A 26,031-nucleotide genomic window follows, 5' to 3' on the forward strand; every position below is an offset into this window, starting at 1 on the left:
GCGGGCGGCCCGGGGCGGGGGGGGGGGGGGCAGGCCTGGGAAGCACCCACCTGCTGGACATAGGAAAAGCAGTCCTGGAACTGTTCCCTGCGCAGCGGCTGGCCATTCACAAACACATCCCCGAGGAAAGTCCCCGTGTGCCGCAGCCTCCCGGACATGGCGTCCAGCAGCGTGGTTTTTCCTGAGCCTGTTGAGACAAGAAAACAAGGCCCAGGGGCACCTGGGTGGCGCAGTCGTTGGGCGTCTGCCTTCGGCTCAGGGCGTGATCCCGGTGTTCTGGGATCGAGTTCCACATCGGGCTCCTCTGCTGGGAGCCTGCTTTCTCTCCCACTCCCCTGCTGTGTTCCCTCTCTCACTGGCTGTCTCTCTGTCACATAAATAAATAAAATCTTTAAAAAAAAAAAAAAGAAAAAGAAAAAAGAAAACAAGGCCCAAAAGGACTCCCTCCATGAGGCATTGCTGGGCTGTCCCCAGATCCTCAGTGTACCCTTGGTCTAGCACTGACTTGCTTTCTCAGTAGCCCCTGGGTCAAACTCTCATGGTACCAATGAGTCTTTCCGGCTTGTCTCCTGAGTCAGAGAGGGACAAGTCATTTCTTTCAAGCCCCTGGAGGGTCTTTGTCTGCCTGTTCATGGGATTTTATAGCTGTTTTGAGTTGAAAAAGAAAATACAGGATAAGAATAAAGGAGCGCCTGGGTGGCTCAGCCATTAAGTGTCTGCCTTCTGCTTAGGTCATGATCCCAGCATTCTGGTATCGAGCCCCACATCAGGCTCCCTGCTCAGTGGGAGGCCTGCTTCTCCCTCTCCCACTCCCCCTGCTTGTGTTCCCTCTCTCGCTGCCTGTCAAATAAATAAATAAAATCTTTAAAAAAAAAATAAAATAAAAAGAAAACCTAGGCAGTTTGAATCTAGGACATCTGAATTTCTTTCTGAAACCCCCCACCCAGGGGTCATCTGGTGGTTCCTCAAAGTAGGGGACAACACCTAGAGCCTTGATAATCAAGTGCTGTCTGAACACCAGCAACATCACCTGAGCACTTGTTAGAAATGCAGAATCTCAGGTCCCAGCCCCCCAAATCACATTCTGCTACCAAAATCCCTAGGTAATTCCCATGCATATCAGAGTCTGCGAAGCACTAGCCTAGCAAGTCCTTTAGAAAAATCAAGTTGATCTCAGCCTGCACTAAGAGCCTTGGGCATGACCCAGCTGGTTGTTGCAAAGAGCTTTCCCCTGGTTTGGTTTTTCTCAGAAGTTAGGTGATACTATTAGGATAAGGCAACAGCCAGCTCCTTCCGTTTATAGTGGACACAGACCTACATGAGTCCAGAGAGTCAATGGACAGGAACCAGCACTGCCAGGCTACTAAGAAGTTAGATTAACAGAGGATATAGGCAGAAGGTTCCGAACTGTCTGAAAAAGATAGCAAGAGAATTCTACCAAGGATATGATGACTTGCGCAAAACCAAAGAGAAGATCTTTTGTTCAAATATTATAAAGGAACTGCTTGTTGCCGTGAGGGATACAAAGATGAATAAGCCCAGCTCCTATAGCAGTGTTCTTCTTATCTAACCCATGGCTGACCAAGCTCAGGGTTAGCTCCAGCATCTTCAATAGAAGACAGGGTGGGAAGAGAAAAGAGGGACTGTAAAGAAACAAAATGTGACATCATTCGAGTCGTCCTTCAAAACATGTTCTGAAATTTCCCAGTCATGATCCTACGCCTTGTATGTGGTTCTAACTAGAAGCTTCCTTGCCTTCTGTTTCTGGAATCCAGTCTCCACTCTGACAAAAGCTCTAAATATCCTGGAGCCTGGATCCCATCACAACATCAAAACTGACCTCCCTGAGGTCATCAAGGTTGCATCCTTGTTGCCATATCTGGTGGGCACCTTCCTGTGTGCTGACCTCTCAGCAGCATTTATGCTATTGCTTGCCTTTCTCTGGAAGTCTCTGTCCCCTGGCTTGGATGCTACTTCATCCTCTTGGTTTTATCCTGGTCTGGCTGCTCCTTCCCAGCCTCCTCTGGCTGACACTCAGGGTTCTTTCTTGGGCCTTCTTCTCACTGAGCACCAACCTGGAAGCCAGGATGCAAGGGAGGCACCTTGGAAGTAGATTCTCCAGCCCTGCTCAAGCCTTCAGATGACTGCAGCCCAGCAGACTTCTGACCACAACCTCATGAGACACTCCAGACAGAACTACCCAACAAAGTCACTTCCAAATTTCTGACTCATAGAAACCCTGAAATAATAATGATTTTTATTGTTTTAAGCCACTTAGTTCAGGGATACTTTTTACATAGAAATGGATGGCTGGGGGGCACCTGGGTGGCTCAGTCAGTCAAGTGTCCGACTCTTGATTTTGGCTCAGGACATGATCTCAGGGTTGTGAGATCAAGCTGTGCGTCAGGCTTGTGCTCAGTGCAGAGTCTGCTTGTCTCTCTCCCTCTGCTCCTACCCCCCGCCATGGGTGCTCTCTCACTCTCTAAAATAAATAAAATCTTTAAAAAAAGATGAATGGCTGATACAGTCTCTTTTTGTAAGGTATTTTAACTATTTATTAACTCATTAATGAAAGGACCAGCAGAATGAAAAAGTTCATTCAAAAAAAGAATACAAGGAAAAGAGGATACAAGAAACTAATATGTATAATTAGCAGAAAATAAAAGGTCAGAGTAAGATGCAAAGCTAGACACAGAAATACTTAATGCCCTAGAATATGGCACCAAAGGTATAGGTAACAAAAGAAAAAATAGGCAAATTAGGCTTCATGAAAGTTTTAAAATTTTGTGCCTCAAAAGACACTATCCCCAGGGAGGCCTGGCTGGCTCGGTTGGAGGAGCATATGACTCTTGATCTTGGGGTCATGAGTTTGAGCCCCACACTGGGTGTAGAGATTACTTAAGTAAATAAACTTTTTGAAAAAGGACACTAACCCCAGTGTAAAAAGGCAACCCACAGGATGCAGAAATATTTGCAAATCACACATCTAATAACGGATTAATATCCAGAATATACAGAGAGCTTCTAAAGAATTCAACAACAACAAAAAACCCAATCAACCCAATTCAAGATTGGGTGAAGGACTTAGACATTTCTCCAAAGAAAATATATAAATAGCCAATAAGCACATAAATCACCATCGCTAAGCATTAGGGAACTGCAAATTAAAACTGGAACGGGGCGCCTGGGTGGCTCAGTAGGTTAAGCGTCTGCCTTTGGCTCAAGTCATGATCCCAGGATCCTGGGATGGAGTCGTGTATTGGGCTCCCTGTTCAGTGGGGAAGTCTGCTTTGCCCTCTGCCTGCCCCTCTCATATGTGTGCGCGCTCGCGCGCGCTCTCTCTCAAAAATAAATAAAATCTTAAAAAAAAAAAAAAAAAGATAAAACTGCAATGAGATACCACCTTGCACCCTTTAGAATGGCTCCTATCAAAAAACTGGAAGATAACAAGTGTCGAAGAGGATGTAGAGAAACTGGAATCCTTGTGCACTGTTGGTGGGAATCAAAATGGTATAGCCACTTTGAAAAACAGTAGAGAGGTTCCTCAAAAACTTAAAAACAGAATTACCATATGACCCAGCAATTCTACTTCTTGGTATATACCCTAAAGAACTGAAAACAAGCTTTCAAAACAGATATTTGACCACCCATCTTCGTTTCATTATTCACAATAGCTAAAATGTGGAAGCACTCAGGTGTCCATTAATGGGTGAACAGATAAGCAAATATGGCCTATTTATCGATGGAGTATCATTCAGCTTTAAAAGGGAAGGAAATTCTGATACAGCCTACAACATGGATGAACCTTGAGGACATTATGGTAAGTGAAATAAGCCAGCCACAAAAAGACAAATACTGTATGATTCCCCTTATAGGAGGTAGCTACAATAGTCTAAATCTTAGAGACAGAAAGTATAATGGTGGGCCTGGGGGCAAGGGGAATGGGGGTAATTGCTTAATGAGTGCAGAGTTTCAGTTTTACAAGAGGAAGAGCTGGGGGATGGATGGTGGAGAGGGTTGTACAACAATGTGAATTTACCATCACTGAACTGTATACTTAAAAATGGTTCAGATGGTAGGTTTGATGTGTATTTTACCACAATAAAAAAAGAAAAAAGAAAACAAAAGGTTAATGCCCTACAGGGCAATAAAACCATGACCTTTGGGGTTATCTTCCCTAAAAGGACAGCGACTGTTACTAAATAGTCCTCTGCAAGGGAGGAAGCAGCCCAGAGTCTGGGTCCCAATTGATAGCAATTATTGAGTCAAATATAGTCACCCTCCCCTGGAGTGTTGGGTGACCCTAGGCAGACTTGCATTACACCATTTTGTTGCGAGACTTCAAACACCTTAGTCTTCTTTTGCCTCACTGATAAAGATTTCAGAAACAGTCCTGTGTTAGGTAAGATACCAATGAAATCATCATTTTGTGAAAGACTAACAGTAATTCATAGAATGGATTTGTTTACTCAGTGATTCAACAATATATACTAAGTACCTACTATGTGGCCAACCCTGTTCTAGCAGGGAAAAAAAAAAAAAAAGACAAAGCTCCCACCCCTGGGGAACTTGGCAGTCTACTGTGACTTCACGGTCAGTATATAAAATGATAGATGCTGTCATAAAGCCGTGATTAGGTATCATCAGAAACCAGCCCATGAGCTCCCAGATCAAGGCCTCCCACCCACTGTCCTGAGATGTGCATGAAGCACGACACTGGCTTGTGGGACACCCTTCTGAGAAGGTGAGTTCATTCTTTGTTGTGTGCAGTATACCACCCTAATCCTACAGAAGGAAGGCAACAAACAACAAGTTATAGCAATAACTCAGCTTTTCTTCTTCTTAAAGAAAAATATAATTAACAAAAGGAAAATGAGAGTGGCTCTGGATATTACGGTACACACATATAGTTAGAAGTGGTTCAGCCACCTGGGTGGCTCAGTCAGTTAGAAGTCCAACTTGTGGTTTTGGCTGAGGTCACCATCTCAGGCTCATGAGATTGAGGCCCATGCTGGGCTCTGAGCTCAGTGGGAAGTCTGCTTGAGATTCTCTCTCTCTCTGCACCCCCCCCCAATAAAAGTCTTTAAAAAAAAAAAAAGATGGTTAAAAATTGGAAATAGGAACAGACAGGAAATCTCAGCCAAGTGTAACAGTTTTAGTCAATGAATTCCTTCTCATTTAATCTTAATGCTACTACTGTCACCCAGTTTTCACAGTCTATAGCAGGGGAATGGCTACGGATTTAACTCCCCAGGTGGAAAGAGGCTGTCCGTGTTTGACTTTTGTCACAGCCTTGCATTACCCATTGCTATTCAAGAGAATAATGCAAGTGGGTAGTGCCGGTAAATGTCAACAACGCCAACGCAAGCAAGAACTCAATCTAGAAGCCCCTTGGAAGCCAATTTGTCAGAATCTTTCATCCTTAAATGGTGTAGGATAACCTAGTGTAGTGGACCCTGTGGTGTCCACACCGAGCCCCTCATCAGCCTCAATGCCCCCATCCTCCAGCTGCTTAGCACCCACAGCTGTGATCCCCATGGGGCACTGCCCTCAGACACAAGGGGCTGCCTCTCTGGAGGCTAGACCCTCCCAGGACAATGACTGGCTGATGCAGGGATGCAAAGACAAACCGTGATTCAGCCTCAAGTGTAGATATCCCAGGAAAGAGGAGGAGAAGGTGGGAAATGGGCACACAGATGGCCTCAGTGGGGTCTGTAATACTTAATTCCTTAGAAACAAAAGGATCTGAAGCAAATATGGTATAATGTTAAGATATGACAAAGCCTTACAGGGTATGTTAACTAAGCTGTATTTATTTTTAAGATTTTTTATTTATTTGAGAGAGAGAGCAAGAGCGCACAAGTGGAGTGAGGTGCAGAGGGAGAACCAGGCTTTCCACTGAGCAAGGAGCCCAATGCGGGGCTTGATCCCAAGACCATGGGATTATGACCCAAGCCGAAGGCAGACGCTTAACCAACCGAGCCCCCACCCACGTGCCCTTAAGTTGAATTTAAATTAAAAAATTTTAAAAGATTTGATAAAACTAGATGTTAATATATAAACATTCTTTGTATTATTTGCTATTTTTGCCTATTTGAAATACATCATCATTTTTTAAAAACTAATGAATATGGGACTAAATGGGCATGCATCCTCATGCTTACTTAATTCCTTGTCCTGCCTCTTGGCAGGGTACAGAGCAGGGGAACTGTGTTTACTGTGCACCCCTACATGCCAGGCACTGTGCTCAGTACTTTCCATACTTTGAAATAGGGATTAACTGAATGTTAGGCAGGACTTTATTCTTTTCCAAGGATCTCTCTAAAAGCTTTGCATTAGTACCAGATTCCATTCAGTAAGACATATCTTTCGACTTCATTCTAGTATCAAACTTGTAGCTTTCTTGCTACAACTTAAACCTATTTCCTCAACATTCAAAGCAAGGCAAAGCCTTTTCTGAATGATCGTTGCAAATGTAAACTTCAAGTACTCCTTCCCAAGCTTACCTGAGCTCCCTAAGATGCACATGATCTGCCCGCTCTCGACGTACAAGGAGACATCTTTGAGGATCTGCCTGTCCCACCGCTGCCGGCAAGATGTGAAGTCCCACCAGGGCCCAACTTGGTGGCTTTAAAGGAAAGGGAGTGTGGGGTTCCAGAAGGGACCAGACCCTTGTCCCCCAGCACTGATCCCAGTTGTCCCTGGGCAGGTTCCTAAATATGCTTGGGGCTCAGGGTCCTTCTCTGTAGACACTGGCAGGTAGCGACCGAGAAAGATCATCTATGTAAAGCCCCTGCCCAGGAGCTGCTCTGAATGCCAGCTCTCTTTGAATGTGTGGGAGATAAAATAAACAGGACACGGTTTATTCCTTCAGTTGACCCTGCATTCCTTCACCAGGCTTCATTACACTAAGTGTTGCCCCAAGCCCTCTCCATCCCCGTGGCACAGGCTAGCCACAAGGGGGACACAACAGGAAGGGATTAAGGGGCACAAAGCTGGGGCACAAGGCAGAGCACAGCTGCCTCATTGTCATAGCTTCCAGGTCTTCCCATGGGCAAAAGGGGGGCCATTTGCCATTGCTCCTCGTTTACCACTGGCCGCCCTTCCCCTCTCCTCTCTCCACCTTGATCCACTAAGGTGGGAGCCCAAAGCCTCCATCCCTGGCCCTCATTAGCGAGGAAAGCCAGTAGAGGCCCACTCACCTCGGGTCACGACCACAACTCAAACACCACCCAGCTTCAAGCTCCCAGTAGGCAAAAGAGGCATGGCCTTACCTGACACGGTAGGAGACATGGAGAATGCCCAGGCTGTGTCGAGGCTTTGAAGCAGCTGCAGGAACCTCCTCTGCGGAGCTCTGGGGGCCTCTGTTCACTTGGATCCCCAAGGACCCCACAGGGGTCAAAGATGGGAATTCACTCATGACCAAGAGACAGCAGACAGGTGAATTTTGGGGAGGCCTGACTCTCCCCGGAGGAGCCGCAGTAGAGGAGCCAGCAGCACACCGCCCCACCTGCTCCTCACCAGGCCCTGGAGTCCCACCCCAGACCTTCCTAGCTGCGGGACTGGGGTTTGGCCGTGGAGGCCATTATCTGATGTACCTTTACCCAGAGCGTGTGTACTATCTTGGCAGTGGGCAGAACACACAGCCTGTTTGTAGGAGGGCTTGCCTGGGAGGAGTGCTGGAAGAGAGGCGCAGTGAACCAGGGCCAAAGACTGCCCAGCTCTGAGAAAGACAAAACACTGGGGCTGGCGGGTAGCAGCTAAGGTGGAAAGGAAGCTGCAGCAAAGCGGCACAGACACTGCTGCGCCCCATGGCTGAGAAGCCCTCAGAGGAGAGAGGACTATGGAACAGGGCTGCTCCCCAGGATGCCTCCGTGAGTGATGGGCAGACACCTCAGTCATGGAGGGTGGGAGAGAATGGGACCTTTTCTTTCCTCCCTCAGGAACTTTAACTCACTGCCAAGACCACAAGCAGAGGGAGAACATGGCAGCAGAACTCTGTTTCCTGGGCATCAGAGGGCTGAGGGGAAGAGATTCAGGAGACAAGGGTGGGTAGGGGGACTCTGAGGTCACTTCCTGCCCAGCGAAAGAGGGAACACAGCAGGGGGAGTGGGAGAGCAAGAAGCAGGCTCACAGCGGAGGAGCCCGATGTGGGACTCGATCCCGGTACGCCGGGATCACGCCCTGAGCCGAAGGCAGACGCTTTAACGACTGCGCTACCCAGGCGCCCCTGATGGAGCTTTTTCTGAATGAGACTCCAAAGCAGAAATGTGTTCACACACACCAGGGACTCTGCTGTCTCTCCTTCATCTGTGTGTCTGTCAAGCTCAGAGTCTCAGATGCAGTAAACTGATAGGATGGCAAGCGACTTTTATGGGAACATCAGAATTTATGTGCAAAACATTGCTACAGCAGGCAGACATAAGACCCCGGAGAGAGCTGGAAGGGACAGATAGCAGCCAGGGGGCCGAGAGGTTGGGGCACAAGTCCTCCACCTTTATCTTACATAAGAAATGTTTACTTGAGAAATGGCCTTTGGCTAAAATCGGGGTGTGGGTGGGATTTGAAGCAGGAGGCTAAACTGGAAGACAGAAAGGAGGCGGAGCCCACCCTCTATCTCCACCTCACCCCAACTGACCTTGCCGTCTTTGCCTGCCATGGGGAGGAGGGAGAAAAAGAAAGGTCTGAGGACTCCACACCCAACAGGGAAGGCCACAGGCCACCTAGTCCGGCCCTGAGTTGCTAGGACAGGACTTCAGCCTGGCCCATTCCTAGTTCACCCTGCAGCCGTGACAAACAGCCACTTCTGATGTGGGAATACAGCCAGTCCTTGCCTTGAAAGGACTCCCAGGAGCTGTGACTACAGTGCTCACAGCCTGAATAGGATATAAAGTCAGCGGTGCCTTTGGGGACACTTTCTGCCTAAAAGGTCTGACAATTCAGCCACCACAGCATGGGATGCCAACAACTGCCCAAATTCAACATCCAGGGATGCCTACCATTACCAATTTCCTTTTCTCCAATCCTGTTACTCAAGGTTCCAAGTGACAATCTTCCCCCAACATTTAAGGCATCTGGAACAAGAGAATGAGGGCTACATATCTAATGTCTAGAAGTTTTAAAGTTACCAGTCAAGCTAAGAACTTTAAAATAGTTTCTATTTTCTTATCTTGACATACCTTCCTCCCAACCTGAAAGGCCAGGTGTAAATTTAGAAATTCTAGAAACTTTTGGAGCAGCAGCTACAACGTAGTGGCACAGGGGAGCCAGCTTCCAGACCAAGTTATAGCCTGTCCCCCTTCTCTGCCCAACCCTAGCCCCACACGTGACTCACACACCCCTATGTGGTCATGCCATCCTGCCCACCCACATTCCATTTACACTCCACAGACAAATGCCCCTCTGGCCTGGGGCACCTGGAGTGGCAAGTGCTCTTGGCCCAGACTCCTCCGTCCATGGCCAAAAGCATAGCCAGAGGAGGACAAGAGGGGCCAGTTCTCGGGGCAAAGATGTGTGAGATCTGGTCTGACTATTTTGGTAAAGGCCCAGGCTCATCCTCTCAGCCAGGAACAACCCCTGCAAGTTTCTGCCAGGCCCTGAGTCCTCAGCACATCACTACTCAAGGGCACGGATTCCTCATCTTAGAGTAAGGAACGTGGGCTCTGTGCTCCCTGAGTTCCCTTCTAATCTATGCTTCTGACAGGAATTTGATCAGAAATTAATACAAGGAGAAATTACAATGTAGCCCAGCAGGAGCCAAGCAGGTTACCTACAAATAAACCTGCCTTTGCTTTTTTGGGTGTCACCTGTCAGAAATTCAAGTGATGTTCTGACAGTCATACTGATTAAGATGTCAGCTGAATAGATATTTAAGTATTTGAAAAATACAGAGAATTTGTCAAAACCTCAGGAAGAGTCTAACAAATCCTTCCTGGGAGCCAAGGAAATATTTCAAATGGAACAGAGGCCATCCCCAACCCAGCAACGAATCCTCTTCCTCTGAAAGTCACCCTGCCTGTGCAGCTCCAGGAAGGTACAGTCCCTAGATGGTGGATGAGGTCCCTGGCCGGCCTGCGCCTGACTACTTAGCCTAGGGGGAGGGGTACAGCCCACAGCCCCAGGAGCAGGAAGCACCTCTCTCCTTTTATCTGTCTTCCCATTCTGACGCCTCTTTCCCCAGGGCCCCAGCACCCTCCACCTTTTCAAAGCACTTATCTGGAAAGCAGAACCCACTTGGGCATAAGGTCACCTGCATATAATACTCCAGACCTCAAAATGTCCGACCTCCTTTCCTAAGCGACCCCCCCCACACCTGAAATCTAACCTGGGTAGCTTTTGGCCAGGTGTTTGTTCACAGAAGCAATTTCTGAGCTAACTCATATCTTACACCAATCGACTTCATATCCATCCGACAGACATTTACTTTTTTATAAACAAATAGGATGCATGTTAGCCCCAATGAATCTCTCTATAATTGCTAGAATTTCTGATAGTTTAACAGAATTAAATGGAAAAACTAAGCAGTGTGAGTGCTGGTGGCAGAAGTGGTGAGTGAGGTCAGGTGCAGAGCTGACCTGCCCGGAATACAGCCCTTTTCTTAGCTGCCCTGGATGTCCCCCAGTAGAGATCTCCTCCATCTCTGAGGGCACAGACCCTGGGCCCTCCTCCATCTCCACAGCCAGCTCCTGCCTTGGAGGCACCGGCAACTGAGGGGAGTAATATTCTTGGCAAGGTGGGAGTAGTATTCTGGAGTTCTATGCATGGGCTTGCTCTCTCACTTGGAAAACATATTTTGAAATATTTCAGACTGATCAGTTTATAGAGTACTGAACTCTCATGCACACCAGTAATTACCAAGAGCTCTGAAGCTCGCTCCCCTCACCTTCCCCTGTAACCTTCTCTCTTGTATTCCTCTCTGTTCCCCAGAGATGGCCCTTCTGCTAAATGAGGAGTTCATCTTTCCCAGGTTTTTCTGTATAATTTAGATCTTTATGGTAACAGTTCTAACATTAGACAAGATAAGTAGCTACGGTCTGTGGTTTCCATACTGCCCTGGCACTCTGGGGATTACTTACTCATAGCTGCTGCCGCAGACTGTCACCTGTACTGATTTCCCTGCTCTCCCATCAGGCTGCAATAACCTTTTGGAGGACCTCTGACCTCCACCACTACAGGGAAGTTTGACAGAGACTTTTGGATTTTATTTTCACACAAAGCACAGGTAGGCACTGTGTACACAGTGTAAATATACCCTGAATGGATGCTTGAGGTCAGCCTCCCTCTACACCTGGCCTGTCTTGCTCCATCCTAACCACCTGTCCCATTCATTAAAACCTACGCTTCTTTGCACGGTGACAGATGGTAAATAGATGTATTGTAGTGACCACTTTGCAGTGTACAAAATATGGAATTGTTGTGTTGCACACCTGAACTAATATAATGTTATATACCAATTTTACCTCAATTAAAAAAAAAAAAAGTCTAAGCTTCCCAGAGACCGTCTGTGTCACATTCCAAACTCCAAACCTGCAGCATGATGTGGGCTCCCAGTAAGTAGCGATGCTTGCTTGCTTGACTGAAGAAACGCATCAGTGTGAGAAGGGCAGCTCTGAGCGGAAAGATCAGAGTCAACTAGAACTTGTTAATAAACACACTTTTCCCTGCACTAAGAAACAAGAGAAAAACGGTATCCATTAAAAAACTGAAACCTTCCTAGGCAGGTTCTTCTTTTTGGGGGCCTCAATGATTTAAATGATTGAACTGATAAAACAGAAGGAATTCAGATCTGCTGATGGCTAATACCAAAGGTATCAGCTGATACCATGAAACACTGATTTACCTGAGGTCCAAAAATAGCATCACTTCAACAACAGCATCAAGATGACCATGAGGATGATAGGGACTTTCTCTGAAATCTCCCAACCGCATTTTGAATGGCTTTGTTGTGCAAAACTCCACATGAGAATAAGATGCAACTTTTCCAAGGATGGTGTCTTCCAAATATTGAGCATTAGCTTTTTGACAGCTATTTCCTCTCACATGCCAGGTACGTGGATGCTGTTTGGCATTAGAAGACAGTACGCCAGAGGCAGGGAAGAGAAAAGTTAAGGTCAACCCCCAGCTCAGGTATCCCCAGAGCACAGCAGCTCACGAAGCTCTCTCCAGTCAGGAGTCTGGGTCCAGGCTCCACCAATCTGAGATTGAGTTTTCTGGAGCCAAGAGCTGTGCTGGAGGGAAGCCCCAAAGCACACTCTGCAGGGAAGGAAAGATTTGCCCTCACGGATGCTCCCATTTTCTCAGAGCCCTTGGGCTCCGCCTGCCCAAGCCCATGTCTTCCCAATTCTGGATCTCAACCACACTAGCTGCTGCTCTCACCTCTTGGGTCTCCTCCCTGGTTTCTCTTAAGTGCTCAGCAGCCTTTGAAGGAGCCCCTCACCTGTCATGTCTACCAGCAGGGCCTCCAGGACAGCCTGTTCTCCTCCGAAAGTGACAACAGCCTGTACTTCACCTACAGCGGCCAGTCCAACACCTTGGAGGTCCGAGATCTCAGCTACCAGGTAGAAGCACACCTGAGGACAAGGTGGGAGGAGTGGGCAGGGAAGGTCAAATGATTCCCCAAGTGGAAGGTAAGGATGAGACCACCCTGAGGGCCCTCTGCCCTCAAGGACAAAGTCCAGGCCACACTGATGCTTCACACATTGGGTGAATGTACAGGACTCCCTCAGGTATGCATAATGTAGCTGGAGGCTGACAGCATAAGAGAACGAGACCTTTGTTAAAACATAAATTATGTGAACCCGTGGGGGGGAAAATCTCTCAAACTTTTTTTTAGCTTCAGATTTTGAAATAATTTTAGACTTTTGGGAAAGTTATAGAAATAGTAAAGAGTTCCCATATACCCTTTGTCCAGCTTCCCCTAATGTTAACATCTTGCATACCCAGAGCAAAACAATCAAAACTAAGAAATTAACAATGCCACGACACCACTCTATAGACTTCTTTAAGGCTTCACTAGTTTTGTGCTTTGTTGTTGTTATTCGTTTGCAAAATATACTGTCCTAATAAGACAGAATTCAAGGACTGCTGGCCTTTCAGAGGCTTTCAAGAACCTCTGGTCAGATTCAAGACTTCCATTTCCCAGACCCTCTTGGGGGCAAACCCCAGGCAGTCCAGGTGGAACACGCTAGGGATTCGAATGCTGAACCTCAGAGGCCCAACCCTGGCTTCCTGTGAGTTAGGACAAGCTAATGCGGCACACCATAACCTTTCTCTGCTCTGCCACTTGTTGTGTGATCTTGACAGAGATTTACACAATGCCTTGTACATAGTAAACACTTAATAAATCATTAGTAAATCAGTAACCTATTATCAAGTGAAGACATCATTTTATGTTGTATTTTCCTTTCTGTTCTGCTATTGTAAATGCTTCGCCTGTCTTAGCTTCAGACTTACAAATGGTAGCTTCAGGTTCTCAGCATAGGACCTCAACATGGGCTCCGCCTCCATGTTTGATAAAATCTTGGTGTGGGCCCCTCATCCTGCTGTCTATCAGCAGGAGGATGCCTCCTATACAGAGCTGAACAGAAGTTGCTGAAACCCTCTGACCACTCGGCTCTCTGAGGAACCTTCCAATGTCTCCCCACAGGTGGACATGGACTCCCAGGTGCCCTGGTTTAAGAAGCTGGCTCAGTTCCAGATGCCTTGGACATCTCACAAGGATTCTTGTGAGCTGGGCATCCAAAACCTAAGCTTCAAAGTGAGGAGTGGGCAGATGCTGGCCATCATAGGGAGCTCAGGTACCACTAAGGGCAAATAGTGAGGCGATGGGTTCTGTCTCTCCTGGAAAGCAAACTGGACCCTCAGACAGATGGTTGCTTCTCACAGAACCCTCAGCATAGCAGAGTGGGTGAGAGCACAGGTTCTGAGTCAGACAGACCTGGGTTCAAATTCCAGTTCCTCCATTTACTAGCTCTCAGGTAGTCGCCATCATTAGGAATCACGAGTGTGCCTCTTGAAGCTGCATCCAGGACTTGGTCCTTAGTTAACACCTAACATGGAGACAAAGCAACAGCCTTTCCAAGATCATCAGGCAGCTTCAGAATTCAAGGTTCTTCTCAGGGGACCCCTCCACCACCAGGGACATTCACTCATTCACTCACAACTGGGTAAGCACAGCCCCTGCTGCAACTCCGACTTCTCAGAGAGGCCAAGTCTTAGTGCAGCCTTCAACCACCTGCAAAGATCCAGATTCTTGGATTGCCTCAGAGTCACTTCTGCAAGGCAAACTTAAAATTATACAACACCAGAGGTGAATGAGGCCTCAGAGAACAAAGTTCATGCTCTCCAATGTATTCTACCTTTCTTTCTCCTTACCAGTTTGAAAGCCTCTTTAAAGAAGGGTTTTTAAATTATCAGTATTCTACGTTATCCATATCTCTAGAGTGTCCTCCTGCTTCCCCTCAACACATGTACACCTTCATTCAACAGATGGGGAGACTAAAGTCTAGAGAAAGTGAGTGATTCACCTAAGGACATATATTTAATGTAGAGCTGGAACTAGAACTTTGGTCTTCTGATTCTCAGATCAAGGCGTTTCTTTCACATGGTATGAGAACACGTTATACCTTTTAATTAATCATTTCCAGAAGATTACTGAACTTTTGAACATCTCCAAATTTTTAGTCTTCTGATAGGGAAATTCTATTTATTGTCTAACCAAAGATCAAATAAGATAATGTGTGTCAATGCACTTTGTAACTTAAGTAACACCCACAGGTCAAGTCCTGCCCACTTTTGGCACTGCCTCTGCAATTCTGATTTAAACAAGAAAACAGAAGTCACTTCATAGGCCAATTTTATTTTTGTAACTCCTGGTGGCTTTTCTTGTTGTATCTGCTTTTCCTTCGTGAGCTGAGAATCTGGGGGATTTGTGGGCCCCGTGGAGGCACTTCCACAAAGCCTGAGTCATCACAATTAATACTCCCTACACTTGCCCCTATAGCTGTTAGCATCCCTGAGGAAAGTGAAGTTTGGATAGAGTGAGCAGTCTCCAGGATTTCTGACTCTTGGTTCAAGGCTGTTTAGCTTCATGTTTACTTGACTGAAATTATTTAAATGATTTCTTCTGAAGATTTATTTATTTGGGGGGGGGTGCGAGGAGGGGCGGCGGGGGTGGGAATCCTCAAGGTGACTCCCCACTGAGTGTGGGGCCGCCGCCAGGGGGCCCTGAGATCAATGACCTGAGCCAAAATCAAGAGTCGGCTGCTTAACCGACTGAGCCGCCCAGGTGCCCCTAAATGATTTCTTAGAAAGATTTATCAATTACACATCCTGTGGTTCTTACTCCACTTAAGAAAGAATGAAGAATGAATGAATGCTCAGCATAATTTATAAAATTTAACAGTCCCAGACACTTTGGCTGCTTCTGGAGAATCAGCAGTAGTGACAAAGTTGTTTTCCAATGAATGAATTTACTTAATTGGAGACTCCTGCCATTTTTTAAGGCTCTTGAATGCCTTTGGTGTTTTTTCCTGGTCCACAGAAGGTCTCCCCAGTTGCACTAGGTGGTCTCCATGGGAAAGGCCACCCATACCTCTCATAAAGTGTTTAGGAAATGTGGCCTTCACACTCCCGGATTGGGAATCCCACTGTATCTATAAATGTTGACAAAGTCCCCTGCTACTCAGAGCCTGGATCTGATGTCTGAGGCTCGGTAGGGAACAGGACCAGAGCCCTCCCCTCTGGTTTCTCTCCTGGCTATTTTGCTCCATTTATGTTCTCAGCGACCCTGAATGAGGGGTACCTGGGAGGCAGCATGCAGGTCCCTTTCTACTGTGTGAGCCTCTGGTCAGTAAGCAGAAGGATTATTGGGGAGGCTTCCTGAGTTTTGTTTTTTGCACTGGAGGCATGGGGCTTCTTGCAGGAAGCATGTGCATATGGCGAGGAGGGGTGGTTACATTTGTGTATTGACACTTTCCTTATTTGAAAACAAGTTGGAAAATTTGCTCCTGAAAGAAATTGATAGTAAAGAAACCAAACCCTCTGGGGGAATGAGGGGAATGAGACATAGAGCCTCATCCCTAGCTGTCTGCAAGGTGTTCTCACAGCTGCAGCCCAACTGGCATTCACAGCTTAAATGGCTGTCAAAGAGTCTCATCAAATGCTTCTGGAAACCTGATTCCAATCTGACACTTCCCCAAATCAATAGCAATCGCGGTCACTCAGAGGTGGATGGTGTTAACTTAGGGCAACAGATCACTTTTTCTAGAGAGAGTAAAAAGTATCACTGATAAAAATAGGAGAAAGACAGATACAGAGAAATACACATGTGTATACTGTGGTTTTGTTTTAAAATCATGTCCACATCTATTATTCCTCTATTTTTTCCTTATTTCTGAAAATAAGTTCCAGTTTTGCATTTTTAAAAAACACCCTATTTGTGAGATCAAGCCCCATGTTGGGCTCCTTGCTCAGCTGGGAGTTGGCTTGAGATTCTCTCCCTCTCCCTCTGCGCTTCCCCCCACTCGCTCCTCCCTCTAAAATAAATAAATATTTTTTTAAAACACCCTATTAATTTTCCAAAATTAGTCCTTCCCACAAACCCAGCTTCTGAGCCAATGTTGCTGGCACATTTACCACCCAAAAATAGTTAAGCTTCATAATGCAATTAACACCAGCCTTGCTTGAGAGAGAGAGAGAGAGAGGGACTTATTAGAGATGGAAAAGGGCATTTGCTTCAGGCACAGCCAGGGCCAGGACTCCAGCCCTCTCCTGCCATGCAGCCCCTGGCTAACTGGCTTGAACCTCCCCCCCCCCCCCCAGCGTCAACGTGCCTCCAGCTCCCCATTGATGCTCAAACTGGCTGCGGGTGAAAGGCCTGGAACTCCAGGTGCTGGGACTGCCCCACCTGGAAGCAAAAGCTGGGCCACTTTCCCTAGGAGCTAGTCACTTCTGCAAGGACGGTGCAGTCCAGGATGGCTAGAGAGTGTGTGGGCTGCCGTGGCTTCCAGGCTGGCCCCCCGCAGCTCTTGCTCTCAGGATGTCTCTGGTGGCTTCACAGGCTGTGGGAGAGTCTCTTTGCTGGACGTGATCACCGGCAGGGACCATGGCGGCAAAATTAAGTCTGGCCAAATCTGGATCAACGGGCAGCTCAGCACGCCTCAGCTGGTGAGGAAGTATGTGGCCCATGTGCGCCAGCACGACCAGCTGCTCCCCAATCTAACCGTCCGCGAGACCCTGGCTTTTGTTGCCCAGCTACGCCTGCCCAGAACCTTCTCCCAGGCTCAGCGTGACGAAAGGGTAACTACCTAACTCTGGTGACCCCAAGAAGCCACGACATCCTTCCCATCACCCACCCTCCCTCCCTGCCTCAGGGCCCAACCACAGGTCGAGTCTGAGCAGCCCAGCTCACCATCTTTCCAACCCTACGCTCAGCTCCTGTGTAAGCCGCCTGATCCCTGGCCCGTTCCCTTCACGGCACAGGACAAAATGCGTGAGGAGTGTCTCTCTACCTGTTTTCCTGTCCTCCGTGTGGGCAGAGAGCCCAGTTGTCATGTCCCCAGGTCGCGGCCGCGTTTCCAACATGGCGCCGTGCCCTGCGCGTGGGAGCCGCTCAGGACGTGCTGAAAGAAAGCGGGAACAAACACTGCGTGCGGCAGTGAAAGCTGGAGCGCAAACCCATTCGGAGGGGCAGGCGCCTTATGCCCCGGGACAGCAGCCGCACGGCCCCGAGCCGGGCGGGCAGCGCGGGCGTTTAAACCCCGGCCCTCCTCCGCAGGTGGACGACGTGATCGCGGAGCTGCGCCTGCGCCAGTGCGCCAACACGCGCGTGGGCAACGCGTACGTGCGGGGCGTGTCGGGGGGCGAGCGGCGCAGAGTCAGCATCGGAGTGCAGCTCCTGTGGAATCCAGGTGAGGGCGTGAGAGGGGGGCGCGGCGCCCACCTGGCTGGGCCCTGGCCAGCCGGAGTCCTGCCGGCTCACCAGGCCCCTCTCTCCGCTGGGAAGGAATCCTCATTCTGGATGAGCCCACCTCCGGGCTCGACAGCTTCACGGCCCACAACCTGGTGAAAACCCTGTCCCGGCTGGCCAAGGGCAACCGGTTGGTGCTCATCTCCCTCCACCAGCCTCGGTCGGACATCTTCAGGCTGTTTGATTTGGTCCTCCTGATGACGTCCGGCAGCACCATCTACTTGGGGGCAGCCCAGCACATGGTGCAGTACTTCACAGCCATCGGCCACGCCTGTCCTCGCTACAGCAACCCTGCCGACTTCTACGGTGAGCTGCCGGGCACCCTGCCCCGCCAGGGCCTGGTGGAGAGAGTCGGGAGGGAAACTCGGAGGTTTCAGGGGAGCAGGACCTGAAAGGGGGGCGGGCAGAGCGGGCTGTAGAACATGTGTCCCTTTGCCAAGTATCAAATGCTAGAAATGAGGGCCTGAATAAAGCAGCTCTGACATAGCTATCCTCCTGTGCATGATAGATAAGCCTATGAGAATTCCAATGGCTAAAGGAGATAGAATCCAAGAGGGTTTGGATCAATTTCTAGAATTGTGGTCTTTATTCAGACTCTGTAGGGAAACTTAGGATACCGAAGGTCAGGAGGCCACCAGGAAATCTTAAAGCTGTGCCCTGGTGCCCCCAAAGAAGCAGAGAGTCTGAAGGCGCTGGGTGGTAGAGGGGGCCCCAGGACACAGGGAGCTCAGGGCCATTTGGAGGTCTTGGTCAATGAATCTTTAGATAGGAAAGTTGCTCTGTCAGCATAGAGAGGCCTTTCTGCTTGGGGATCTGAGCTCTCAGCATGTAGCCCTCTGGGAAAGGGTAAACCAATTTCTTCATTGCTGGGGAGACAGTTGTCTTTACAGGTGCCTGACCTGAAAGCAGATGCCTGCATCCTGAATGCTGAAGCGTGCTGTGGCTGCTGGCCAGGCCGCACAGCTTCACCAGCGCTGGGGGAGGCAGTAGCTATGGCTTGTCTAATATGTCACCTGGAGCCCCAGCCTTCCTCCCAAGATGGCCCAGTGTAGCAAGGGCCTCACCAATAACCATGACGACAGGGACCATGTCTTTGAGGGCAGACACTGGGCCCAAAGGCACCAAGCTCCAGAGAGTGTCCCTTGGACCCTAAGAGCCCTGCCAGGGTCATCTCCATCCTTACAGATGAGAAGACCAAAGTCTGAAGAGTTAAACCCCTTGCACAGAACTTGTAAGGCACAGAACTGGGACTCACAGCCAGTATATCTGGCCCCCTCCCTGAGTTCTGGTCCTGGGCCCACATCCTCCTCCCAGCATCCACTGTCCATCCCTCTCCCCAGGAGGACAGGCCGCTCTCTCCAGCCTGCCAGCCCTTGTGCACTCACACTGTGTGAACTCACATAGAGGACACCTGTCAACCAGGCCACGGGGAGCAATGTGTATGAACCCCAGAGGGAGGTTACCAGAAGCCAGATGTCCATAACAGACCTGAAAAAAACTTTTTCTTTATTATTTTTGTCATTTATTGTTTTGTCATTGTGTACCACCTACCTCTCTGGGGTACAGGGTCTGGCAGTACGCAGAGAGTCTGGTGTTCCAAGCTATAGGCTTGTACACTGAGGAGACATATTGCATTTTACAAAGACTCCTCCTGGACATTATCCTACCTTGGGACATGTCCTGAAGATGGCAGGAGGGAAGAGACAGAGGTTAAGAGAAGGAATAGTCGGAGGAGAACCACCCTCCAGCCTGGAGTAAAGCTGGGCTCAGGAGGGCCCTGGTTGTGACTGGGTGGGTGTGTCTTTCTGACATTGCAGGAACCCCATGAGAGTAGAGCTATGGCTGGGGCTCCCAGATGCTTCCCGCAAGTAACATGGAGGGCAGTGACAGCTCTATTTACAGTTGTCCAGACACTGGCATCTTCCAGCCAAAACATTCTCCCCTTTTAGGCAGGCTGCTTGGGGAGCCAGATTACTAATTTACACTGACAACTAGAACTTCCAGGTGCCCAGACTGCCCAGCTGCCTCATGGCCAGCTACCTTCTCCCCATGGGCAGGCACACCAGAGAGGCTGAGTCCTCATCTCAAGCTTCTTAAATGGTTTGAGTTGGAGCCAGGGTATAATTGTGCCATGACCTTTGGCTCCAAAGGTCTAATGTCTTACTTTCTGTCCTAGGGATGGCCCCGTAATGAGCCTGGGTGTTGGGTTGGGGGCTAGGACCCACAGAGCTCTGGCGTTGCCCTTCCCCTGCAGCAGACTTTCCCCTGAAGTGGATGTGGCCAGGTCCAGCAGGGTGGGAGGCCAGCCCTGAGTGTCTCTCTGCCTCTCTTTGCTCTGCTCATCACTTCATAGTCCATTCTCAGAGGGTGGGGAGCATGTCCTGGAGCCCCCAAGGGCTAACCAGCATTGTGAACTGGCCTTGCATCAAGCTCCTCACCCGTGAGCAGGTACAGATAACATGGCCCTGCATCCTCTCCTTACAGTGGACTTGACTAGCATCGATAGGCGAAGCAGAGAGCAGGAAGTGGCCACCAGAGAGAAGGCTCAGTCCCTTGCGACCTTGTTTCGAGAAAAAGTTCGTGGCTTCGATGACTTTCTTTGGAGAGCGGAGGCGAGGGCGCTGGGTGAGGGCACTTGTGCAGAGAGGTAAGGCAGGCCAGGGTGGCTCTGGGTGGAGAGCTCTTTGCAGAAGGCAGCCCGCCCCCACACCCCATGACACACTCTGCTTCTTGACAGCCGGGCCGTCCCCCAGGACACCGACCAGCCGCCGACTCCCACTGAGCTGCCCGGCCCTGTGCAGCAGTTTACCATGCTGATCCGGTAATTATCCGATCCGCCATTTCATCCCACTACCACCAGCCCTGCCCCACAAGTCTTTGTTGTATCCAATTAAGCCCTTTCTATCTAAAGTGAATTTGAAGGAGAAAGCAAGAGGAGGAATCATTTTTAAAAACCAGTATCAATCAAGACCAGCACTAGCCCTCTGTGCAATACAGAACACTCCTGTTACTTTTATTCTTTAAACAAAATCAAAGTGTCCTTACTGGCCAGATGATCGGAGAAATTACATAGGATTGTGGTGAAAAATTCAGACGATACGGAGAAACTCAAGTGGAAAAGGAAGGTTACCTGTCACATCAGCCCTCAGAGAAAACCAGACCCATGTGTTTGGTGTGAATGTTTCTAGATCCTCCCATGCACACAACATTTTAATACATAAAGGGGATCATACTCTGCATATTGTTCTGTAACCATTTTTTTGTTTTTGGCCTCATATAGAATAGGTCTCTACCTCTCATCTGGTTAGGTCTTCTTCAGCATTCCAATCTAGCCATAATTCATTTCCCTGCTAAGTGCTTATTGATGGTCCGGTTTTTTTCAGGCTTTTGCTATGACAAGTAACGCTGCAGCAACCATCCTTGTACATATGTCTTTACACACCTGATTGGTGATTTCCTTAGGATAATGTCTTTAAGTGAAATTGCACAGCTGATACGTTGACAATAAAGTAAATTATTTATTGTATAACTAGTGTGACACAGATGCTTTCATCAGTGATCCCATTTGAGCCTCACAGTCCTTGTGAGGGCGTAGTGCTATTCCCATTTTATAGTTGAGAAAAGAGAGCCTTGCAGAGATTACATGACATTGCCAGCGTGACAGGGCTGGTATATGTTGTTCCTTTGGCACCTTTTGTTTTGTAAGTCGTCAGATTTTCAACGACTTCCGAGACCTGCCAACTCTCCTTATCCATGGAGCAGAGGCCTGCCTGATGTCCCTGGTCATCGGGTTCCTCTATTACGGCCACGGGGCCATCAAGCTCTCCTTCACAGACACGGCTGCCCTCTTGTTCATGATTGGAGCTCTCATCCCTTTCAACGTGGTCCTGGATGTCATTGCCAAATGTGAGTGTGGCTTGCTCTCTGTGACCCACACCTGAAACAGCCAGAGGGCACGGTGTTGGTCACCCCTCTAAGCTGGTCCAAAGCCAGCCTGTGTTCCTCTGAACTGCTGGGGAGAATGGGTGTGCTGAATAGTTTCACCATGATTGCAAAACAAAAGGTGATGATTGTTTTTAATGTTCGCACATTAATATTAGTATGCAAATGAAAGCAGATTACCCAGGAGTCTTAGGCATTCCTATTATAGCAGGAATTATACTTGACAGCAATGCACAAGTCACAGAATCACAAACATCTAAATTAGGATGGTTTAACTCTGCCTGTTTTTTAAAAATAGAAGACATTTAGTCAATATGACTATTTATAATTGTACAAAGAGAGACTCAAAAACAGAAACACTGAAAATTAATGTCACTTTCATTTTCCTTTTCTCCCCTGTTTTAGGTCACTCAGAGAGGGCAATGCTTTACTATGAACTGGAAGATGGGCTGTACACTGCTGGTCCATATTTCTTTACCAAGGTGACTGGTCAGGGCTGAGAGCAAGTAACCAGGTGGGGGGCAGGGGCAGAGAAAGCTACACTGCATTGTACAAAAGCTCAAGAGAAGTATTTTGCTGAACCGGGGGGCCATGCATCATCTGTGGTTACAGAAGTCACATCTGCTAGGGGAGTTTCAGAGACTTGATATTTTTAAAACATTTACCAGCAGACTGGGACTGTGGACTAGGAATGACACTTTCCTGGTCAGCAGAAACCTTAAAAAAAAAAAAAAAAAAAGAAACAACAACAACAAAAAAAGTCGGAAACATCCAGCATATTTCAGCTCTCTGATCTCACGACATCTCCAGGAAGCAGGTCGACAAGTGTTATTACCCTGATTTCCAGGAAGCGGAGGCTCAGAGAGGTTATGCAGCTGTCTCAAAGCCCCACAGCTGTTAGGTTTCGGCAGGCAGGATGGGAACTTGAAACAGGAGAACAGTACCTCACTGCCATTTTCACCAGGCCACACGGCCTCCCTGGGGAAAACTGCTCTGAACTGTCCCAGGTGGAGCCCATGGCGTCTACAGGGGGAAACCAGCAGGGAGCTCTTATTCCAGGGTCCCACAGCCGCGCCCGCCAGCCCTCCTGCTCCAGCTTGATCATCAGGGGCAGGGAAGGTTGGCATCATGGAGGGTTATTATCTTTAAACATCGAACGAACAATGACAGTGAAGGCATTAGCTCCCCATCCTTACAAGGGCTGTTCTTTGCAGATCCTAGGGGAGCTTCCGGAGCATTGTGTCTACATCATCATCTATGGGATGCCCACCTACTGGCTGGCCAACCTGCGCCCAAGCCTCGAGCCCTTTCTGCTGCACTTCCTCCTTGTGTGGCTGGCGGTCTACTGCTGCAGGATCATGGCCCTGGGTGCCGCTGCCCTGCTCCCCACATTCCATACATCCTCCTTCTTCGGCAACGCTCTCTACAACTCCTTCTACCTCACCGGGGGCTTCATGATAAGCTTGGACAACCTGTGGACAGGTAAGGCCTGCTTCCCTCCCCTTGTCAAGCTTTTTGTGGCCTTCTGGTGCTGGATGAAGCCTGCTTTCATCTGGGGATGAGAACTCACCATTTAGATCCAAGTTAAGCCTGGTTTTTCTAAGAGCCGACTGTCCTGCTTGTCAAAGGAATGACGCTATGAGAGGGTGCAGATGGCGCCTTCTTATATCCCCCAGCTGACACCTGGAGGTCACCCTTGACTCTCCCTCACTCTCCACATTCACCAGTGAGCCAGGTTTGTTCTGCCTCCCACATCTTTCTGGAATGTCCGCTTGCCTGATCTCCCACCCCTGGCCTTATTGTCAGGTCTCAGACCACCGCAGTGGTTGTGACCTTGGTCCTTCTGTGTCCCTCTCAACCCTAGCCCATGCAGAGGGCACTTTGTAAGGTGCAAATCCATGTCATTGCTTTTTTCAGGCCCTGTGGGGGGCTGCTTACTTCCTGCTGCCCCCACCTTGCTCTTCTGAAGTCCCCAACACACTCCACGCACGCACATCTGAGACTGTGTGGCTGTTCTCTGTAGGGCGCTGTCCAGCCCCTCCCCAGCTTCCATGGCTGCTCTCTTCTCCTGACCAGCCAAGCTGGGCTTGTTCCTTCCTCCTGCTCCTGGCCCTGTGATACTCCTGTGGGATCAGGGCACAGACTCAGAAATCTCAGCTGTGCCTCCATGAAGCTGAGCACATGCTGGGATACCTAATACATTACTCTCTCAAATTGTTATCGATCCAACATGTGGTGACCCCCTCAGCCACCTGGCCCCCTCCACTCCACTCCATGTCCCAAGCTGTCACTCTGGCCCTTTCGCCCTCTCCCTGCCCTCCTGCCACCTGGAGGCAGAGCCGCCAGGGCCCTGAGTTCGGGAGGGCTTCCCAGGGAGCAGGTGGTTAGCCTGTGTGAATAACATTGCTCTCACTGTCTCCAGTGCCCGCTTGGATCTCCAAAGTCTCCTTTCTCCGCTGGTGTTTTGAAGGGCTGATGCAGATTCAGTTTAAAGGGAACACTTACCACATGCCAGTCGGCAACTTCACCATCTCTATCCCGGGAGACGTAGTAAGTAGCTGAGGCCTTCAACTTTAAATAGATAACATCCATCTGAATGTTTTCTCAGTGAGTTCACTGAGGTGTGTGTCCCCAGATTCTCAGTTCCATGGGCCTGAACTCGTACCCACTCTACGCCATCTACTTCATCCTCATTGGCATCGGCGGTGGCTTCATGATCCTGTACTATGGGGCCCTGAGGTTCATCAAACAGAAATCAGATCAAGACTGGTGATTCATGCCCAGGCTCCTGCTTGCTGGTGGGGACTTGAGGAGACCCTTCAACTTCACTCCTTTCCTTCCTCCCAAGGAGCCCCATCCCAGGCACCAGGAGGATGGCACAGGGAGCTCAGCTACACCCGCCCTCAGCACTGCAGTGGCACAGGCTGGCCACAGGATGGCAGTAGAATAAAGACAGTAGAAGGGATTTCTGCTCACTGGCCAGAACTTGAAATTCCTGGGAAAGTAAAAACCGAACTTGGGGACACCTACAATGTTGCTAATTTATTTCCCTTTCATATGTATTTATATAGGCAACTCAGTGCAGGATGGGTGCAAGTTAGGTATGAATTGAGTAGGCTATGCAAGAAGTCCTGGATCCAGAGGAAACAATAACATTGCCTAGCGAAATGTTTGGCCTTATCTTCCGGGCTCCCCAAACTCTTGTGTTAAGTCACTCTTAATACAGAAAATGACCTAAGACATACCAGTGAGATGCCATCCTTTCTTATTGTGTGGGATCATCGGTTCCAAAAACCAAACGGAACAATTAAAAATTTATTGAACACCTACTGTATACCACGTACAGCTCAAAACGCTTTATTTATGTGGATGACAGTATATAGTTCTCAACCCTTTGAGGTGGGTGGTATCCCATTTTATAAATGACAAAACTGAGGTAAAAATTCAGTTTGCTACTAAGTAAGGTCACATGACCACTATGTGGTGGAGTCACGTGGGGGGGGGGTCAGAAAGCTTTGGAAACCTTAGGAATCGGAGGGCAAAAGGCACGTACCGAGCCACTGTACAGCTTGGAATTCCAGGAAGGCTCCAGAAGATGAAGATGGCTGTAGAGGCTGTGCCAGCTCAGCCAGGCCTCTTCGAGTTGCATCTCACTGGCCCTGGCTGGGTCCGAGTACCAGCCTTGAACCTTTCACAGCGGCCAGGGTATGGGCTAGATCAAGCCCAGGTTGCATGCCTCACTGCCTGAGCACTGAAGACCACCCGACCCAAAACTGGTACATGGCGGGGGGCAGATTGTTCCCAAAGGAAACACCAGAGTCTGGGGCCAAAAAAGGAGGAAGGTAAGTATCTGGAGGCAAACAGTAAACGTTCACCCCAGGTTCCCTAGGCCCTTCCTATTCCTGCTCTGGACAGGCAGCATGGGCCTTACCTGGGAGCTGGTTAGACAGGCAGAAACGCACACTCCACCCAGACCAACTGAATCCGAATCTGCATTTTTCAAAGATTTGTGTACCCGAGTTTGAGAAGCTGTTCTCTAGCACACACACCTCTGCAGTATACCAGGAAACTCCAGGCACTTATACTGCTACGTTATACCATGGCCCATCACGGCATTGTTA

General features: G+C 48.8%; 2 protein-coding genes across 8 annotated transcripts in view; one reads left to right on the forward strand and one right to left on the reverse strand.

Annotated features, from left to right (window-relative positions):
* The window catches only part of ABCG5 (ATP binding cassette subfamily G member 5), a 30,980-nt gene extending 19,507 nt beyond the window's left edge, over positions 1-11,473 (reverse strand). For 2 of the 3 annotated variants that reach the window (XM_026486906.4, XM_044378318.2), the window contains exons 1-3: positions 7,275-11,473; positions 6,507-6,628; positions 51-187 (exon numbers count right to left, since the gene is read on the reverse strand). In XM_026486906.4, the coding sequence (XP_026342691.2) occupies positions 51-187; positions 6,507-6,628; positions 7,275-7,420 (405 nt within the window). In that variant the 5' untranslated portion in view covers positions 7,421-11,473. The remainder of the gene's footprint in view (positions 1-50; positions 188-6,506; positions 6,629-7,274) is intronic. The other variant, XM_044378317.3, reaches the window with a different exon arrangement.
* On the forward strand, positions 7,391-25,244 carry ABCG8 (ATP binding cassette subfamily G member 8). 5 transcript variants are annotated; one of them, XM_044378309.3, is made up of 13 exons: positions 7,393-7,874; positions 12,453-12,557; positions 13,646-13,796; positions 17,060-17,298; positions 17,777-17,909; positions 18,005-18,274; positions 20,453-20,615; positions 20,706-20,789; positions 21,675-21,874; positions 22,316-22,392; positions 23,125-23,392; positions 24,333-24,460; positions 24,546-25,244. In XM_044378309.3, the coding sequence occupies exons 1-13, from the start codon at positions 7,812-7,814 to the stop codon at positions 24,681-24,683; spliced, it is 2,019 nt and encodes a 672-aa protein (XP_044234244.2). In that variant the 5' UTR covers positions 7,393-7,811; the 3' UTR covers positions 24,684-25,244. The 5 variants fall into 5 exon arrangements, with proteins under 5 accessions (XP_044234248.2, XP_044234244.2, XP_044234247.2 ...); XM_026486898.4 differs by having other exon boundaries at positions 7,398-7,874; positions 12,456-12,557; XM_044378313.3 differs by lacking the exons at positions 13,646-13,796; positions 17,060-17,298 and having other exon boundaries at positions 7,391-7,874.
* Positions 25,245-26,031: the final 787 nt, after the last annotated feature.

The sequence above is a fragment of the Ursus arctos genome, unplaced genomic scaffold, assembly GCF_023065955.2.
Source record: "Ursus arctos isolate Adak ecotype North America unplaced genomic scaffold, UrsArc2.0 scaffold_8, whole genome shotgun sequence".
NCBI classification, from domain to species: Eukaryota; Metazoa; Chordata; class Mammalia; order Carnivora; family Ursidae; genus Ursus; species Ursus arctos.

What these genes read in the sequence shown, in the direction of transcription:
- ABCG8 (XM_044378309.3), top strand. Translation starts at nt 7,812, where the DNA reads ATGGCTGAGAAGCCCTCAGAGGAGAGAGGACTATGGAACAGGGCTGCT. An exon ending in GTCCATATTTCTTTACCAAG is followed by an intron (nt 22,393 to 23,124) that starts GTGACTGGTCAG and finishes TGTTCTTTGCAG; the next exon opens with ATCCTAGGGGAGCTTCCGGA. An exon ending in TCTCTATCCCGGGAGACGTA is followed by an intron (nt 24,461 to 24,545) that starts GTAAGTAGCTGA and finishes GTGTGTCCCCAG; the next exon opens with ATTCTCAGTTCCATGGGCCT.